The 20126-nt window shown below is 43.6% G+C and overlaps 1 protein-coding gene across 1 annotated transcript in view; it reads right to left on the reverse strand.

The window, feature by feature from the left end:
* Positions 1–1093: 1093 nt before the first annotated feature.
* The window catches only part of TYROBP (transmembrane immune signaling adaptor TYROBP), a 41670-nt gene continuing 22637 nt past the window's right edge, over positions 1094–20126 (reverse strand). The window contains exons 2-5 of the mRNA XM_068243229.1: positions 12138–12161; positions 6845–6976; positions 3776–3825; positions 1094–1451 (exon numbers count right to left, since the gene is read on the reverse strand). Coding sequence (XP_068099330.1) covers positions 1392–1451; positions 3776–3825; positions 6845–6976; positions 12138–12161 — 266 coding nt within the window. The 3' untranslated portion in view covers positions 1094–1391. The remainder of the gene's footprint in view (positions 1452–3775; positions 3826–6844; positions 6977–12137; positions 12162–20126) is intronic.

The raw sequence follows: 20126 nt of genomic DNA on the forward strand, positions 1-20126 counted from the left end.
AGAAACCAGGAAAAAGTAATTGACGTATTTCGCGTATAAGCCCTCTCGCCAATATAGCCCTCTCCACAGTAGCCAAATGTGCCCCAGTACAAGGCAGCCCCCCTCCCCATAGCCAGATGTGCCCCAGGATTATACAGCTGTGTCTCAAGACGCCACTAGATGGAGTCATAGATATGAGACACAGTGATTGTCGCACAGGAAGAATCCCTGATCACTGCACCGCTGACGCGCTTCTTGCACGCTCCGCTCCACAAGCCAGGGGACACAGTCTTGAGCAGCGCACTCTGCACACCATGTTGCCGGGGATTGGGGCACGGACACAGCAGGGAGCCAGCTGGCAAGAGCAAGATCACTAGTGCACAATCCTTACGCTTCTCTGCCAGTAACAAAACCCGCTTCACCATCTGTTCTGCTCCACTGACTGAAAATTAGGCTTATATGCGAGTATATACAGTATTTATTTATTTATTTTAAATAAACTGAAAGAACTTATTAATTTTTTTTGCTCAATTGGTTTACATTCAAAACCAGTCTAGTACATATTTTAAAAGCCAGGCAGTGTGAGAACCAGGGGCGTAACTAAGACCCACCGGGCCCCCCTGCAGAAATTTTAAGGGTGCCCCCTACACCCCCGGGACCCACTCAAGGCCATTTTGGGGGGCTGGAGGGGTCGCAGCATGAGGGGAAAGCTATGGCCACCTTGGGCTCCCTCCCTCTGCGCTCCCTTCCAGCTTCAATAACCATATATGTGCAGCGGCGGGCAGCGGCAGCTACATACCTTCCGTGTGCTCCAGCGCGGACGCTTCTCTCTCTAGTGTCTGACACGACTTCCTGTTTATACAGGAAGTCGCGTCAGAGGCTAGAGAGAGGAACGTCCATGCTGGAGCGCACGAAAGGTATGTAGCTGCCGCTGCACATATATGGTTATTGTAGCTGGAGGGGAGCGCAGAGGGGAGAGCCCGAGATGAGGGGGGAGATCGCCTTCCCTCCCCACCGAGTGTGGCCATAGCTTTCCCCTCATGCTCTCCATGCCCCCCCTCCAGCCCCCAAAACGGCCCTGAGCGGGCCCCGGGGGGGGGGGGGAGCCAGGCCCCCCCCCCCGCGGGCGCATGGGCTGCAGCCCCTATTGTTACGCCCATGGTGAGAACATACTGTAAATGTGAAATATAAGGCGACAGAGTAAGTATTGGCCTCCGTCCATCTTTAAACTTTGCTCAGGTCTTGTTTTGCTTTCGGTAGCAAGACTGAGTTTCTTGAGCCATCGTAACTTCTCAGAGAACATCAAGAAGAAAGATATTTTGTACAGAAAGCACAACACAGAGACAGGAGAGAGGACTACATAGAGGGCATCAGCAGTTTCTCCTCTGAAGAGCCGCAGCGGATCAAGTAAGTTAGGAATCATTTGCTGACTTTATGTCAGTATAAATATCCATCTGTTGTCCACGCAGGTGCTGAGGGAAAAAAGACCGCAGTATTATTTTAAAGGTATAGAACAACAAAAAGAATAATCCAGAAGTTTTTACTAAATCATTAGAAAAGCAGACCTGTGTAAGGTTAAAGGTTAATTAAAGGAAAGCTGAAGGAAGAGGTTTATGGAGACTGCCATATTTATGCCTTTCAAACAGACCCAATTAAAGTGGACCTGAACTCTTGCACAGGACAGAAGAAAGACCTATGGAAATGCACCCTGTGTATATTTAGAGCGTTTAGCCTGTCTAATTCCCCCTCATCTGTGACTAAGCACAAGTGTAATTTGATCTCTCAGCAGAGACAGCTGGCTGCCTAGGCAGAGCAGCTAATTTATAAACACGAGATGTTAACCCTATGTCTGCTTCCATGAAAGCAGGAAGTAGACACACTGCAGATTTATTGCAGGATTTGTATCAGGTGTAACAAAGAAATGTTTTTCTTTAAAAATTATTATGCTGTTGCTTATCTTTTAGAGCAGAGATGAGGTTCTGAGTTCAGGTCCGCTTTAACAAACAATACCAGTTGCCTGGCAGTCCTGCTTAATCTCTCTGGCTGCAGTAATGTCTGAATCACAGACCTATAACAAGCACATAGCTGGTCTTGCAAATGTATTTGATCTGCATGCTTGTTTGGGGCTAAATGTATTATAGGCAGAGGACCAGCAGGACAGCCCTTCAATCTGCATTGTTTAAAAGGAGATCAATATGGCAGCCTTTATATGCCTCTCACTACAGGTATCCTTTAAGGCTGGTTTCACAGTGGGACGTTACAGGCGCACATTAGAGCAGCCTGTAATGCAGCCCACCGCACAGTAATGAAAAATCAATAGGCTGTTCACAGTGCCCACGTTGTGTTACAGTGTAACGCAGCAAGTAAAAAGAAAGTGCTGCATGCTGTGCGTTATATGCGGCTAAGCGTTAGACTGTTTGCACATGCTCAGTAATGTTGGAGGAGGAGGTCTCCCCTCCACCTCCTCGGCCAGCCACATGGCTAATTAATATTCACTGCACGGTGTGACGTGCAGTGTTTACTTCCTGGAGCGGTCACTCTGTGTGGTGATTGGCTGGCGGGACCACGCGATGCGGATCACGTGGTCTCCGCATCACAAAGCACAAAAAAGGCGCACCAAAAGCTGCATAACGCGGCTCTTGGTAGCGTCCTCCTCCAGCACCACCAGGCGTTGCGTTAGGGGCCCGTTATGCGATCTATAACGTCCCCTAAAACGCAACGTCCTGGTAGGAAAGAAGCCTAAAAGCACTTTTTATGAAGACTGCAGAAGTGATATACATCCATTCTCCAGGTGAAAATAATCACTATTGTATTCATCACCATAATGAACAATCAGCATCAATATAAAAATACACCATATACAGGATACTGCATCAAAATATAGTAAAGGACTTACGAGGGGAAAAACAGAAATAAAGATCAATACCTGTGTGCAATGTTGTTATATGGAGGACGCCATCCACACCCTCCTTTGCATTCCTCGCAGCTTCTGTACCAGTACTCAGCCCCAGGTCGTATCCTGACCCCACACCACGGGTCGGGCTAGCTTTCCCCACATAAGATGGCCGCCAGGATTGCCGCGGCTGCGCAGTCCGCATAGACGCAAGTGCAGATGCGGAGGAGGCACTAACATTGCGCAGCCGCACTTGAGTCTATGCGGACTGCGCATGCGCGGCAATCCTGGCAGCCATCTTATGTGGGGAAAGCTAGCCCGACCCGTGGTGTGGGGTCGGGATGTGACCTGGGGCTGCATACATGTACAACTGCGCGGAATGGAAGGGAGGGCGCAACAATGCCACAGAAGATCACACTATCTATCTATCTATCTAAATCATAAATTACCTTTGTGTATACAAATATAACTAGTATTAAAGAGGAACTCCAGTGAACATTTTACTGTTGGCAGGTGATGTAGCTGCTGCATGGTTTTTGGCAGTTGGAAACAGCTGTAAACAGCCATTTCCCACAAACGTTCAAACTTTTCTTGTGGGAGGGGTTACTTGTGGGAGGGGTTTCACCACAATATCAGTCATACAGCACCCCCTGATGGTCTGTTTGTGAAAAGGAATAGATTTCTCATGTAAAAGGGGGTATCAGCTACTGATTGGGATGAAGTTCAATTTTTGGTTGGAGTTTCTCTTTAAGTCCCTTAATTTATGATGTTATGCTCCAAAGTAATTTGTGTAGTGTTTATGATGTAGCACCTGGTAACTATTGTACATTACATCCTGCACATCTGTATTCACAATACAGCACACACATTTCACTGAATCAGAGGCAGAAAGAACCGTCTCACCTCATAGGTGTGGTCGTTGTCGACTGTGCTGTTTTTCTGTAGAAGTTTAGCTAAAGAACAAAATGGGTAAGTTAAAAAATACATATGTATTTTTTATTTATTTTTTTAAATATAACATGAGAAATTAAAGATGATGTCTTCGCACAAACAAACTGCCCTTCCCCTAGAAAAATTCCATCATCTTAAAGAGACACTGAAGCGGAAAAAAAAAATATGATATAATGAATTGGTTGTGTACTATGAATAATTTCTAGAAGATTAGCAGCAAAGAAAATATTCTCATACTTTTATTTTCAGGTATATAGTGTTTTTTCTAACATTGCATTATTCTATAATATGTGCAGATTACACAACACTCAGCATTCAAAATGATTCTTTCAGAGCAGTCTGTGAAGTAATGAACTCTCCTCTAGCAGAGGAAAAGTAAACAGTTCACTTACAGTTGAGATAATAAAAGTCAGATAACAGCCCTCTCCATGACTAACTTAGTCGGAGAGCTTAATGGCTTGTTTGCATAGAGATAACAACTGGAGTTTCTTAACTCTTCCTGTACTGGGAACAATTACACTGATGTATCTGATCTTAATGTTTTATTTCTTAGCTGTACTACACATACAAATCATAATATCATAATTTTTTTTTCGCTTCAGTGTCTCTTTAAATATCTCTTCTGTGACATCAAACAGGAACGTCTCGCTAGGTAACTGTGTCACTTGGAGTAAACCAGCTATGTCCCTACAGCATCACATCAATCTGCAGTGCCTTCTGGGGGAATGGGGGGTATTCATGCTGCATGGGTTGTTGCCCAAAACACAAAGGGGTCAGAAGAAAAACTAGGTCCTAGGCTTGTGGGTTCAGACACGGGGGAGGTTTATGGGATGCTGATTGGATATATTTAGGAGGGGGTGGAGCTGGCATGCCACTTCACCTTGCTTACTATTGAAGAGGGGTGTGGCCAAGTGAACATAAATGGCATCCAGACTGACTACATCCCAAGTGGGGTCTGGGATGAATATGGTTATCCTTATGGTCACATGATCCTTACAGGACCTTTGTCGTGATAATCTTAAAATGTAAAATATATGTAAACATATACAATTAAGAAGTAAGTTTCTTCGAGAGTAAAATGAGCCATAAATTACTTTTCTCCTATGTTGCTGTCACTTACAGTAGGTGGTAGAAATCTGACAGAACCGACAGGTTTTGGACTAGCCCATCTCCTCATGGGGGGGTTCACAGGAATTTCATTATTTTCAAAATGCACTCAGTGAATGGAAGTTGCTCTGCCCAACTGCCAAAAAAGTGTACAGTGAGCGGGGAGGCTGGTGGCCAGCATCTTTGTATAAATCTTTTCCAGGGAGTGTCTTTATAAAGAATAAAGGCCATGCTGAGAATCCCCTATGGAGAGATGGACTAGTCCAAAACCTGTTGGTGATGTCAGATTTCTACTACTTACTGTAAGTGACAGCAACATAGGAGAGAAGTCATTTAGGCCTGGAACCCACTGAAAACCGCAAACGCAAAACGCAACCGCTAGCGTTTTGTCTGAGCGGTTTGCAAGCGGATTCATGCGCGTTTTGGGTTGTGTTTTGCAACATTGTATTTTTTTCCCCAGCGGGTGCCTAGCGTTTTGCGTTTTGCGTTTTTATCCTGATTGGTCCTGTGAATTATTTTTCATTTTGTTACAGTGTGCTGAACCGCAAAACGCTAGCAGAACCGCTCAGTTTAGGTTTTGCTGAGCGTTTCTGCTAGCGGTTCAATACTTTACATTGAAGCGCTAACGCTCCCAAAATGCTGCATGTCCTGCGTTTGCGTTTCTGGGAAACGCAAACGCTCCTGTGGAAGTTGCCCCATCCATTAACATCAGCTGAGCGTTTTGGCAAAACGCTAGCATATCGCAGCGCTGCCAAAATGCTCAAAAAAACGCTCTTGTGGGTTCCAGCCCTTATGGCTTATTTTACTCAGGAAGAAACATACTTCTTATTTGTATGTGTTTAAAATTTTAAGATTTTCATGACAGTTCCTTTTAAAGTAGGAGGTCCTTGTAAATAAATTAGAGAATATTTTGGAGGATTCTTCATTGTGTTAAGTAGAGGTTCTCCTAGGGGTTATTTTCACACCTAATTAATAAAATCCCCTTAAAAACCAGAGCAATTTTCACATATTATCCTCCTCCCCTTCATTCGCCTATGTTATTACTACTTATCACACCTAAATGATCTATAAATTGTTTTTTGCAGGACAAACTAGGCTTTCTTTGGGTGGTACTTTTTGCTAATAATTATTTTATTTCCTTTATATGTTAAAAGCAATAAGAAAAAAGCATTCTCAGTTTTTAACAATGATAATTTGAAAATAAAAAGTACTAGTGTAAAGCCCACACATTTTATTTGCTCATTTGTCCAGGTTATTACAACATTTAAATTATGTTCCTAGTACAATATCCCTAGTACAATGTATGGTGACAATGTTTTATATGGAAATACAGGCGTATTTTCCCATTTTGTGTTTGTTTATACTATTTTAATAAATACAAGCCCTTACTTGCAAAAATAACAGTAATATACCCTCATAGGATACATATAAAAAAGATGAGTCCCTAAGGTAACTATTTATGTATTTAAAAAGAAAATGCTGTCACTTTGTTTTGTTTTTGTTCTATTTTGGTAACTATGGGGGAGGGGGTGGAAGGGGTTAATTATAGGATTAATATTTTTTTATGTATATTTAATGCAATTTTTAATTTTGTCACCAAACTTTATCTTGCGTACTTATAGCAGTACACAGGAAGTAAATGTGGGTTTTACTTTCATTTTATGAATGATCGCTGGCTTCTTGCTGAAGCTAGTGACTTCTGATTGGCTTTGGGAACACATGTTCCCATTCACTGATCAGCAGACCAGCGATGAAGGCGTGTGCAGTGATGAAAACACTGCAGTTCATATATATATATATATATATATATATATATATATACACATATATATATATATCCAGACCCGAAGAAGAATGACCTGATTATATTACCTTGCAGTTCTTAGGGTACAAAGTGTTTTTCTGATAAATTACCTTCATACTTCTTCTTCTGCACTTTGCTAGAGGCCCAGAAGGCCAGGCCGGCAATCACTAATGTGATGATGACGTCGCAGGTGACAATACCAACGATAGCCCCAGAATCAAGGCGCAAGCAGTTTTCACAATCTACAGACACAACAAACACAAAGAACACATGTTAGAAAAATAATACATGATATATACGACTTCCGTACATAGGTGCAGCTGATGGAACCCACATAATTCTAGAACTCGAAATTGTATTTCCCAATGTAAAATACCAGAGGGAGCACTGATGATGGGGGGGTCGGGGGCTGCTGTCTGTACTGAGCAATTCTAATTCAGGAGAAATCAAATAACTGTAAAACAGTTAAAGAGGAGCTTTCAGCCATACTATCTCAGAAAAAAACACATATATAAGTAGATAAATACTTTCTCTACTTACATAACATGTGTATTGCACTGTCCCCGTTTTGATTTTTGTGATTTTTCTACATAAAAAAAGAGAAAATCCTGCTTAGCATTTCCCATTTTAACTGTGACTATTTTGAAGCCAATCCTGATGTCATTTCCTCCCTTAGTCTCCTCTGCCTGATTTGCCCGCCCTTCACTATAGAAAGTGCATTGTCTCAGCATGAAAAATACCGGCCAATCAGAGAGGAACAGAGGTGTGGGAGGGGAAAACAGAAGGGAAAGAGGCTTCAGCCAATCAGGCTGAATTAGTTAAGCCTGAGTGGAAAGTAGAGAAGCAAAAAAGGACAACCCAGCATGCCCTGCAACTTTCTTTGTGTGTACCAAATTTTGTGTGTACCAAATAAGAGTCAGGTGAACTGGAGAATGATCATGTATCAACAAGAAAAGTAATAGAGATTTTAACTTTTGGATTACCTGGTTAGCAACCTAGTTACTTGTTTATCAGATAAAAATAAAGAATTGATTTTTGATTTTATGCCCGACAGTTACTCTTTAAAGGAAACTGGAAACCTACAGTTACAATTTTAAGTTCCTTTTTTTTCAGCTTTTGTTTTCCTTTTAAGTTAAAGAGAAAGCCTCTGCACAGTTAACAAGCTGACACATCATTGCATTCCAGCTGTTCTGGAGCTGTGTTTAGCTATCAGGGACAACAAAGGATGATTTGCATATTCAGCAGTGATGCATTGTAGGAGACCTTCCCTTTTTAGGGAACAGGAAGTGGGACATTTGTGAAGGCTGCCATATTTACTTCCTTTTAAACAATGCAGATTGCCTGGCTTTCCTGTGAATCCTTTGTCTCTAATACTTTTAGCCATGGGCCCCGAACAAGCATGCAGATCTGATGTTTGGCTGAAGTGTCACTTCTGTTTCCATTTAAACAATGCAGATTGCCTGGCTGTCCTGCTGATCCTCTGACTCTAATACTTGTATCCATAGCCCCGGAACAAGGATGCATCTAGATCAGGTGTTTCTGACAAAAATCTGACTAAATTAGACGCATGCTTGTTTCAGATGTTTTATTCAGACACTACTGATGCTGGAATGATCAGCAGGACAGCCAGATAACTGGTATTGTTTAGTAGGAAATGAATATGGCAGCCAGAGCCGGGACAAGGTCCTCCAGCACCCAAGGCTGAGACACCAAAGTGCGCCCCCCATCCCTCCCACCCCTGCTATCACACACTGATCGCTATTAGACTAAGAGGGCCACAGGGCCCACAGCCTCCCCAACACCTTAATATCTAGTTATCTGGCTTGCAGTCACTGCCATGTATCCACTTTTCTTATTTATTTCTGCTTCAAACACAATTAGGAATGCAGCTGAATGAATTCTGCGCCCCCTCCTACACTGCACCCTGAGGCTGGAGCCTCTCCAGCCTATGCCTCGGCCCGGGCCTGATGGCAGCCTCCATTTACCTCTCACTTGTAAGTAGATATGATACATTTTGCAGCAAGGGATGCACGGTCACGTGACTTAGCACTGCACTGCATGAAGCGGTGCTATTCATTCTTGATTAGATGTCTGCGATTTTCAAGCAGACCTGAGTTACAGTCACACCATTGAGATACGGGTATGTAGATTGTAGTAGTAATGATTCCCCTCCTCTTAATTATTAGATCTTTTCAATTTTAATTAGGTCTATGCAAGTTTAATATGTGCAAAAATAGATCCAGGAGCACCAATGAAGTTCCCAAACAAGATGTGTGCCAAGGTCCCACCCCAGTACCAGGGGGTCGTAATGATAAAATCCAGCAAAGGACCGGCACCACTGCAGTGTATTATAGCTCAAATAGGTTAGATAGGTATTATAGCTATAATACACTGCAGTGGTGCCGGTCCTTTGCTGGATTTTATGCAAGTTTAATAGGGATAATTAGTCCTCTGAGGACAGTCATTCTGATGCGTTTTTTGTGGAAATTTCGACCAACTTTAACATTGATTTTCTCAAAAAGTACAAGGTCTTTTTGAAAGATTTTTTTTCTTCTTGTTCCTACTCTTCTGCTTAACAAACCTGGAAAATTCTGTGTTTTTAGCACCTACAGGGTCTTTGCTTTTGAAAAATCTTTCAAAAAGACCTTGTACTTTTTGAAAAAAAACAATGTTAAAATCAGCGAAAAATTCCGCAATTTCTGTGAAAATCCGCCTACTGCACTTATATTACTGATTTCCAAATTCTGATGCGGAAATGCGGGCTCTCCACTCTGCACTCCCCTCCAGCATCAATGAGTGGGGGGGCCCGGTGGGTCCTAGTTACGCCCCCGGTTCACACACCGTATTTCGCAATCAGTGTGTGAATGCAGTGGTGATGGTGGCAGCAGCTAGAGGCTAGAGCAGGCATGGGCAAACTTGGCCCTCCAGCTGTTACGGAACTACAAGTCCCACAATGCATTTGCCTTTTTGAGTCATGACTGTGGCTGTCAGACTCCTGCAATGCATTGTGGGACTTGTAGTTCCTTAACAGCTGGAGGGCCAAGTTTGCCCATGCCTGGGCTAGAGGGACGGAGAACACTCAATCTTTCCAATCTTTATTAAAGCACACCCTGATGAGTATAGTAAGTAGAACTAAACTGCGCAAAAGAGAGATGGAAGACCAGATAAGCACTACTTGGAGAGGTTAGTATGACAAGTATGGTGCCTTTTACCAGAGACGGCCTTAGAGTATGCAGTGCCTGCGGTGAGTGCCATATGCGGGGCCTAGAGACACAGATATGCTGTATATGCATGCGCACACACACACATATGCTGCGGAAACACACACACACATACTGTGGAAACACACACACACTCTGTATAGGTTAGATAGGTATGTGCCCACTGTATTATTATTATTATTATTATTTAGTATTTATATAGCGCCGACATATTACGCAGCGCTGTACAGAGTATATATATATTGTCTTGTCACTAACTGTCCCTCAAAGGAGCTCACAATCTAATCCCTACCATTGCCATATGTCTATATTATGTAGTGTAAGTACTGTAGTCTAGGGCCAATTTTAGGGGGAGCCAATTAACTTATCTGTATGTTTTTGGAATGTGGGAGGAAACCGGAGTGCCCGGAGGAAACCCACGCAGACACGGAGAGAACATACAAACTCTTTGCAGATAGTGCCCTCGCTGGGATTCGAACCAGGGACCCAGCGCTGCAAGGCGAGAGCACTAACCACTACACCACCGTGCTGCCCTGTATAGGTTAGATCGGTAGGTGCCCGCAGTATAGGTTAGATAGGTGGGTGCCCCCAGTATAGGTTAGATAGGTAGGTGCCCCCAGTATAGGTTAGATAGGTAGGTGCCTGCAGTATAGGTTAGATAGGTAGGTGCCCCCAGTATAGGTTAGATAGGTAGGTGCCCCCAGTATAGGTTAGATAGGTAGGTGCCTGCAGTATAGGTTAGATAGGTAGGTACCTCCAGTATAGGTTAGATAGGTAGGTGCCTCCAGTATAGGTTAGATAGGTAGGTGCCACAGTATAGTTTAGATAGGTAGTGGCCTCCAGTATAGTTTAGATAGGTAGGTGCCTGCAGTATAGGTTAGATAGGTAGGTGCCCCCAGTATAGGTTAGATAGGTAGGTGCCCCCAGTATAGGTTAGATAGGTAGGTGCCTCCAGTATAGGTTAGATAGGTAGGTACCCCTCAGTATAGGTTAGATAGGTAGGTACCTCCAGTATATGTTAGATAGGTAGGTACCTCCAGTGTAGTTTAAATAGGTAGGTGCCCCGCAGCAGTGGGGGGAGAAGGCACAGTAGTTACAACTCACCTTCCTTCTGTCAATCCCCCGCAGCCTCCATCTCCTTCCTGTCCCGACATCTGTTGCATTGATAACAGCGCCTCCTGTGATGACATGCGGTTACTTCCTCACAGGGGGCGCTGTTACCAATGCGACGGATGCCGGGGGAGTAAGGAGAAAGAGGCTGCGAGGGATCGGCGGAAGGAAGGCGAGTTGTAACTACTATGCCCGAAGGGTGCAGGGCCTTCTTCAGGTGCGGGGATTGCCCCACTCCCCCCCCCCCCAAAGGCCGCCTCTGCTTTTACCATCTGCCAGGAGATGGGTTATTAGAGATTGATCACACTATCAGCGTTTGTTGATTTTGTTAAGCGCTGGCGATTTTGCAAATCGCACTAAAAGCGCTTGTGTAATGATTTCCTATGACAGAGTTCACATGTGAGTGTTTCGATTTTATTAAAATTGCAAATGTGCTACATGTACCATTTTTGAGCAATTTGGCTGAATGGAAGGTGTAGGGAAATTGCAAAGCACTTGAAAAAGCTCTTTGTATAGCGATTTCTTGAGCGCTTTAATGAATAGATACATTGGGCCTGATTCACAAAGCGGTGCAAACTGTTTAGCACGGGTGTGCTAAACAGTTAGCACGTGAAGTGCCGTTCGCGGACTTTTGCACGCGCAAAGTGCCGCAATTTGCGCGATCGCAGACTTTTGCGCTCGGCAAATTGCAATAGCAAGTGAAGTCCACGAACGGACTTCACGTGCTAACTGTTTAGCACGCCTGTGCTAAACAGTTTGCACCGCTTTGTGAATCAGGCCCATTGTATTTTTTCATTTCTGGTTACAAGAGTTTACTTTGTGACTGACGTCAGGAAGTGTCTAAAGTAATCTCTCCACAAAAGCAGGGAAAAGCGCTTTTAAAATCACTAACCAAATCTCTCAGCACTTGCAATAGCGCTGGCGATTTGTAATGTGAACAAGGCCTAAGGGTTTTATTCTGCTGCCTTTACAACAATGACTGTCATAAATGACAACATTTATCCTATAATTTTCCTTTAAGCTGGTGTATAATTAAACATATAAAATCACACGGAAATGAAAATGATCTTACCACCATTTTGTCCCGCAGCAATACCTGAAAATGAAAAAAAATAGATGAATAAGTTAGAAATTGACTAGGAAAAATATCCCCATCCATAATAACATCATTTCCAAACTCTTGCTTAAAGGATGCCTGAAGTGAGAGGGATATGGAGGCTGCCATATCTACTTTATGTATTCAACTATAAGTCTAGAAATTTAGGTCTGATTCACTTCATAAAAGTATAGGGGTCGACTTATACATGAGTCACGGGCAACACTGAGCACACTGAGTAATGTGTGTACTAATAGTGACATTCCTATATGCTGCAATGTACCCAGTGGTAAGTGATACTTTCTTGATAAAGGGAATGCCAAGAAAACACAGGTGTGAAAGTCCTGGCCACAACAATTAACAAGGAAAGGGTCAGGGGGAAATACTGAGCTGCTGGAATGGGAGTGAATCATTACTGCACTTGGGGACCTGGAGGAGGTATTGGCTGCACTTAAGGGACAGGAGGGGTCAATGGCTACAATACTGTATGCACTGCAGTCATTAACCCCTCTTGGGCCCCAAGTGCAACCATTAACTTTGCTGGGTAGACTTATACTTGAGTCAATAAAAAATTCCAGCTTAAGAGGGTTGAATATTGGATTCGACTTATACACGAGGTCGCCTTGTATTCAAGTATATATGGTATTTCTTTTTAAACAATGCACTTTGCCTGGCTGTCCTGCTGATCCTCTGCCTCTAATACTTCAAGTCATAGCCCCTGAACAAGCATGCAGATCAGATGTTTTTGAAGACTGACTGGATTAGCCACATCCTTGTTCCAGGGGTGTGATTCAGACACTACTGATGCCAGAGATCAGCAGGGTGCCAGGCAACTGTTATTGTTTAAAGCAAATATACACAACATCCTCCGTATATATACATCTCATTTCAGGTGTGCTTAAAGGAGAACTGTAGTGAGAGGTATATGGAGGCTGCGATATTTATTTCCTTTTAAACAATACCAGTTGCCTGGCTGCCCTGCTGGTCTATTTGGCTGCAATAGTGTTTGAATAAGACCAGAAACAAGCATGCAGCTAATCTTGTCAGATCTGACAATAATGTCAGAAACACCTGATCTGCTGCATGCTTGTTCAGGGGCTATGGCTAAAAGTATTAGAGGCAGAGCATCAGCAGGATAGCCAGGCAACTGGTATTGCTTAAAAGGAAATAAATATGGCAGCCTCTATATCCCTCTCATTTCAGTTCTCCTCCACTTGAGAACCGCAGTAATAAACCCCCCCTAGTGACCATTCCATTTTTTCCTAATTGGGCCACTGCAGCTTTAAGGCCTTGCTGCAGGGCCGTACGAATCAGCCCACAAGTTATTTAGCCCCCCCCTCCCCCCACCTTTTTTTCTCCTCCACCAACAGTGCTTTCTGTTGGTGGAGTCTACCAATTTTCCGGCTGACAATTTTGAGATTTTTTTTTTATTGTTGGGGATTTACATTTTTTAACATTTCAATCATGATCGCTCTAAAATTGAGAAAAACCACTGTATGCACCACGTTTTCATCCACTGCAAATTGCTGGCAATCGCTGCAGAGAGATCACCGCCATAAACTTTTAATTATACTAACACTTTTCAAAGCCCTAGCGATTGCCAGCAATTCGACGATTCATGGAAAATGCCCGCAAATCACCCCAGTGTGAATGGGCCCTTTGGCCAAAATAATGAACAAGAAGGACACTAAGGCCCCGTTCACACTGCACGCGTTTCCAGCCGCGTTTTGGAAATGCGTGCAGGTGGTCGACACGCACGACATCAGACATTGCATAGACTGCAATGTCTGATGTTCGCACTGCATGCGTTCCGGACCTGTGCGGTCCGGGAACGCATGCTGCACGCATTTTTTGTAAAAACACGTGGCTGTCCCATTCACTTTTCAGTGATGGGATCAGCCACGCAACGCACACAAACGCGGATGGCGTGCGTTCGCATGCGTTGCGTTCCGCATGTGTGGCCATCCGCGTTTGTGATGTGAACGGGGCCTAATTGAGTCAAACCTTATTTTGTTATGTAACACAAATGCTGCCGCCTCTCTCCAGCCAGCAGAATGAGTACAGCCAGGGAGGGGGCAGAAAGAATAGTCTGTTCCTTATCATCTCCCCTCCCCTGCTGTGCCATTTGTGACTAGGAATTCATGTTACTCATGTTTATAAATGACATACAGTAAAAGGGGAACTTTGTAGAGTGAAGCAAGAGGAAGCTGCATTATCTTTGCTATTCCTCTGTACCTGGCCAGAGATGATATCTTATACAGGTAATCGCCGGGAATCTGAAAAAAAAATGGACTCAAAAAACGCCAAACGCGGACGGACACGCGAATGGAACGCAATGTGAACAAGGCCTTAAAGTGATACTTAAGTGAAAATAATGATATCCCACAGTTTTATGTTATGTTAAAAAAAACTTAAAAAAAAGTAAGCTTTAGGTCGTATTCACAGTGGGACGTTTTGGTCGCGCGTTATAAAGTCTTGTAACGCAGCTTACTGCACTGCAATGCCCGTTAACAGTGCGATGTTAAAGTCGCATTAAAAATGTTGCGTTGTAGTAACTCATTGCTTGCAGTGCGTTACCTCTTAACGCAGGCACGTTGCGACTTTAACGTCGCATTGAAACCGCAACGTCCCACTGTGAATACAGCTTATTGTATTGTCTCAGGTGCACTGAGCATTATTGTTTTGTCTCACGTGCACTGTGAACGTCGCATTGATTTTTCATTGCAGTGCGCTATTCTGCGTTAAATTTTGGTTTAACGTGCAAATTAAACATCCCACTGTGAACTTATCCTGAGGCTACTTTCACATTGGGACATTGCGGTTTGATGCGATGTTAAAGTCGCACCGCAAGCTTATAACGCAACTTCCCAAAAAAGTTGCAACGTAAGTTAATGCCCTGTTATCATCGCATACAAGCAATGAAAAGTATGCTTCCAAGTTAGTACTGAGCATGTGCAAACTGTCCAAAGTAGCTAATAACATGTATAACGCACAGCATGCAGCACTTTCTAATAACGCTACACGTTACACACAAACACAACGTGTGCACTGTGAATGTTGCACAGACTTAGTATTGCTGTACGTTAGTCCACGTTAAAACATTTTCATTTAAAACATTTTCTAACGTGCGACTTTAACGTTGCACTGTGAAAGAGCCCTTAAAGTGTTTTATTGATATTTAGGTCGCATTCGCGGTGGGACAATGTGTTTAAATGTGACATTAAAGTCGCAACGCGTCTGCGTTGAATGGTAACGCACTGCAAGCAGTGAGTAACCACTACGCAACTTTTTCAATGCGACGATAACGTTGCACTGTGATCGGCCCATAGGCTTATTATTGCAGTCGAGGTTAGCTGCGCTATAAGACTTTAGAACACACAATTTCGATTCGTTTCCATTACAAAAATGATCATAATTACAAAACATGATCATAATTACGAAATTCTACATAAACGTGAAATTTCACGAAATTACAAATTTTATTTTGTGAACTACGCAAAACTTTGTGAAATCATAATTAGGTCATTACGCTCATCACTAAGGCTGCTTTCACAGTAAGACATTACAGGCACACGTTAGAGCAGCCTGTAACGCAGCCTAACTCACAGCAATGTAAAATGAATGGGCTGTTCACAGTGCCCACGTTGTGTTACAGTGTAACGCTGGACGTTCACATACAGTGCAGCATGCTGTGCGTTCTAGCGGCTTTAGCCGCATTAGGCTGTTTGCACATGCTCAGTGATGTGGGTTTTTTTGGGGGTGGAGAGGAGGCGGGGAGAGTCCGCTAATGCGGCCAGCCACATGGCTAATTAATATTCACTGCACTGCAGTGTTTATTTCCTGGAGCAGCCCGCTGATTGGCTGGAGGGACCACGTGATGCGGAGTGTTCCGCTCACGTGGTCTCCGCCAGCGCATAGGACAAAACAGGCGCACCAACGCAGCTCTAGGTAGCGTCCTGCTCCAACACCACCAGGCGTTGCGTTAGGGGCACGTTATGCGACCTATAACGCCCCCTAAAACGCAACGTCCTGGTGGGAAAGAGGCCTAAAAGTATTACCTATATGAAAACATTGGAGAAAAGTGAATTGTGCAAGGGTCATTGTATATTATGAATATTTCTCCACATAATCACATCCTATGTTTAAAGGGAACCTAAACTGAGAGGGATATGGATGTTTCCTTTTAAGCAATACCAGTTGCCTGGCAGGCCTACTGATCTCTTTGGCTACAGTAATGGCTGAATCACACACCTGAAACAGGCATGCAGCTAATCCAGTGTGACTTCAGTCAGAGCACCTGATCTGCATGCTTGTTCAGGGGCTGTGGCTAAAAGTATTAGAGACCCAGGATCAGCAGGAGAGTCAGGCAACTGGTATGATTTTAAAAGGGAAATCCATATCCTTCTCAGTTTAGGTTCTCTTTAAAGTGAACCAGAGATGAAGCACCCTCATGTATTTTACCATATATATCAGTGGGAACATTAGAGAAAACACTTACCAAGCACAGCTTGCTTCTAATCAGCCCTGATAAAATCCCCAACTGAGCATTCAGTCTGGCTTTGCTCAAGAATATTTATAGCTCAGTCTGTGTTCTTTCATGTCTTTTCAAGTCCAAGCCTGCGCCCCCTTCTGGCTCTGCTCAGGAATCATTATAGCTGAGTCATAGCAAAGCCAGACTGAATGCTCAGTTGGGGATTTTATCAGGTCTGATAAGAAACAAGCTGTGCAGTGCAGAATGAAACAGAAAGCAGGGTAGTGTTTTCTCTAATGTTCCCACTGATCTATATGGTTAAATACAAGAGGGTGCTTCGTCTCTGGTTCACTTTAAGCATTTATCATATATTTGTACAAGGTTTTCGATCCCTTTTGTTGTAGTAGGATCACATACATGTCTCACCTATGGGCTGGAGAAATTGATTTGGGAGGAGCTTAATGGTAATGCTGCAAAATAAACTGTTACCAGTACATGAGTTTTATCCATAGTTTATGTGTATCCTCGTAGTTGACTTTACTTACAGAGTAATTTGTAGACAATATCTCAGGAGTACTTTCAATGCTCCTTCTATCGGTGCTTTGCTGACCAACTTAGAGGAAACTTTCTGCGGTTGTTAAAATGAGACGTTTAACAGGAAACCTCTGAGTATATAGGGCTCTGCTTCTTTCTAAAATGCCCGGAACTGTGTGGTCATCTCTAGCAGAAATTATTCTTGAGGTTCGAAAGGGCCTGACTGCAGCATCGCCAGTTGCATAAGTTACAGGGTAATTACGGTTCATACTCCAGCACCACTGGTGCTATATAAATCAATAATAATAATATAATATAAAAGTTCCTCGAGGTCTCCAGGGCGGCGCGGTAGGAGCCGAGCAGACAACCTGTACATGGACATTTGAGGTGTCCCAAATCAGCTGGGAACTACGAGCAACTTCAGGAGTGCTGGTTTGGTCCAAAAGTGTGAATGCTAATCCTATGGTGGTTGGCCAGTCGTTTTGGTGAGCGTACATTATTACTGTTATGAATCATATATGAAGAAACCATAAAGTGGACTGTCCGCTGGATGCTTATCAGCTAATTCTAATATTTTGTACTGTGGACTTTTAATGTGGGACATTATTGTGATTCTGAGTTGTTGAGCCCTTTGCTAACTATATCTACAATAATAATAATACTCCAGCACAAATCAAAATGATTACCTGTCAGCTATAATAATTTAGTATTTATATAGCGCTGGCATCTTCTGCAGCACAGTACAGAGTATATGTTTTTGTCACTAACTGTCCCTCAGAGGGGCTCACAATCGAATCCCTACTAGAGATGGCCCGAACGGTTTGTTGGTGAGATTTTTATGGCGAAAATCAGCTTTTCGTGCTCGCCACGAGCAAGCACATGGCGATATTCGACCCCCCCCCCATACATCATCATTGGACTAAACTTTGACCCCTTACATCGCAGTCAGCAGGCACATGGCAGCCAATCAGCTTGCACTCCCTTATGGACCCCTTGCCCCCTATAAAACACACTCGCACCCGTCATGTTCCAGCCCGTCTTCGGCTGGAATAGTGAGAGGAAGGGAGAGACACTTCGCTGAGATAGGGAAAGCGTCAGGTAGGCAGGTTTATTTTGTTCCTCGCTGACTGACTTGCTGTTAAAGCACCCCAAACAGCCCTTCTGAGGGCTACTTCATCCTCTGCTGTTTTCCTCTTTGTGTGTGTGTACGGGCGACACTCCACAGCCCACAGGCAACCAGCAAGAGCCCACTACAATAATTGTGTTTCCCATCAGACACAAACAGAGTAGTACTCCAGTGCCTCTGTTATCACTTTATTGGGTTTGAACTATTGCATATCTTTGTGTCTGATACTACACAGCACACTGACACCCAGAGCTGAGCCTACTACTATAATTGTGTGCCACATTAGACACAAGCCGGGTACTACTCTAGTACCTCTGTTATCACTGTATTGTGTTTGAACTATTGCATATCTCTGTTTTTGATATACAGAGATATACACAGAGATATGCTAGACATTTAAAAGCAGCCCTTTATTCCACCAATGGAACAATGTACTGTGATTTCTGCACTTTAGGGATAAAACCCTGACTCCGCACTAACTCCGTAATCTTGGTGGGACTTTTGCCATGGATCCCCCTCCGGCATGCCACAGTCCAGGTGTTAGACCCCTTGAAACAAGTTTTGCATCACTTTTGTGGCCAAAAACAGTCTTTGTAGGTTTCGAAATTTGCCTCCCCATTGAAGTCTATGGCGGCTCGCGTGAACTTTAACTTTTCCGGAGGTTCTAGTTCGCTGTTCGTGACATCTCTAACCCCTGCCGTAACCATGTCTATTTATGTATCATGTAGTGCATGTATTGTAGTCTAGGGCCAATTTAGGGGGAAGCCAATTAAATTATCTGTATGTGTTTGGGATGTGGGAGGAAACCCTGAGTGCCTAGAGAAAACCCACACAGACACGGGGAGCTCATACAAACTCCTTGCAGATCTTGACCTGGCTGGGATTCAAACTAAAATATTATGGCCCTTTGCATACAGACTTGTAGAGTCTGCCTCTTCTGGATGCGTTCAGGACAGTGCAGGCAGTATCTTTGCTGAATGGCTGCTGAGATAAAATTACAGTTATATGCAAAGCACAGGTTGAGGCCAGTGTTCTCTTCCTTACCCCTCCTGTGTCATCTTTTCTACACCCCCCTTTATAGAAAGAGGACACACCGTTAGCCTGTAGACTAGTGACACATCTGTACAGTACTCAGGTAGCCAGTTCTCGTACATATGTATAAGGCTTAATGATAATACCGGCTACAGTGAGTCTGAATTACTCTGAACAGAGGCACTGAGATAGTTTGACCAGCAGTAATGCACATGTATGAGACTTGGGGCCCATTCACACCAGAAGCGCTTTTCTGAGCGTTTTGCGATTGATTAGAGTATTTTAAAATCGCTCCCATTCACTTTCATTAAAATCATGGTAAAAATTGCAGAAACATCGAAAATCGCGGCAATTTTTTACCACGATTTTAATAAAAGTGAATGGGAGCGATATAAAAAAACTGCGAATCAATCACAAAACGCCCAGAAAAGCACTTCTAGGGCTCGATTCACAAGGCCGTGATAAATGCTACCACGGCAGTGATAATCTTAGGGCACGGGTTAGCGCTTGTACAGGTTTGCACGCATAATAGTAAATGTTTGCGCGCATTCACTTTCCATGTTCACGCACTAACCCATATGTGAGCACATGAACGGGAAAGTTAATGCGCGCAAACCTTTACTATTATGCGCGCAAGCCTGTACAAGCGCTAACCCGTGCCCTAAGCTTATCACGGCCATGATAGCATTTATCACGACTTTGTAAATCGAGTCCCTAGTGTGAATGGGCCCTTAAAGTGAACCTGAATTGGCCAGGGCACAGGAAGTTAAAGGGGAACTTCAGCCTAAACAAACATACTGTC

Source organism: Hyperolius riggenbachi, chromosome 6 (genome assembly GCF_040937935.1).
Source record: "Hyperolius riggenbachi isolate aHypRig1 chromosome 6, aHypRig1.pri, whole genome shotgun sequence".
Taxonomy (NCBI): Eukaryota; Metazoa; Chordata; class Amphibia; order Anura; family Hyperoliidae; genus Hyperolius; species Hyperolius riggenbachi.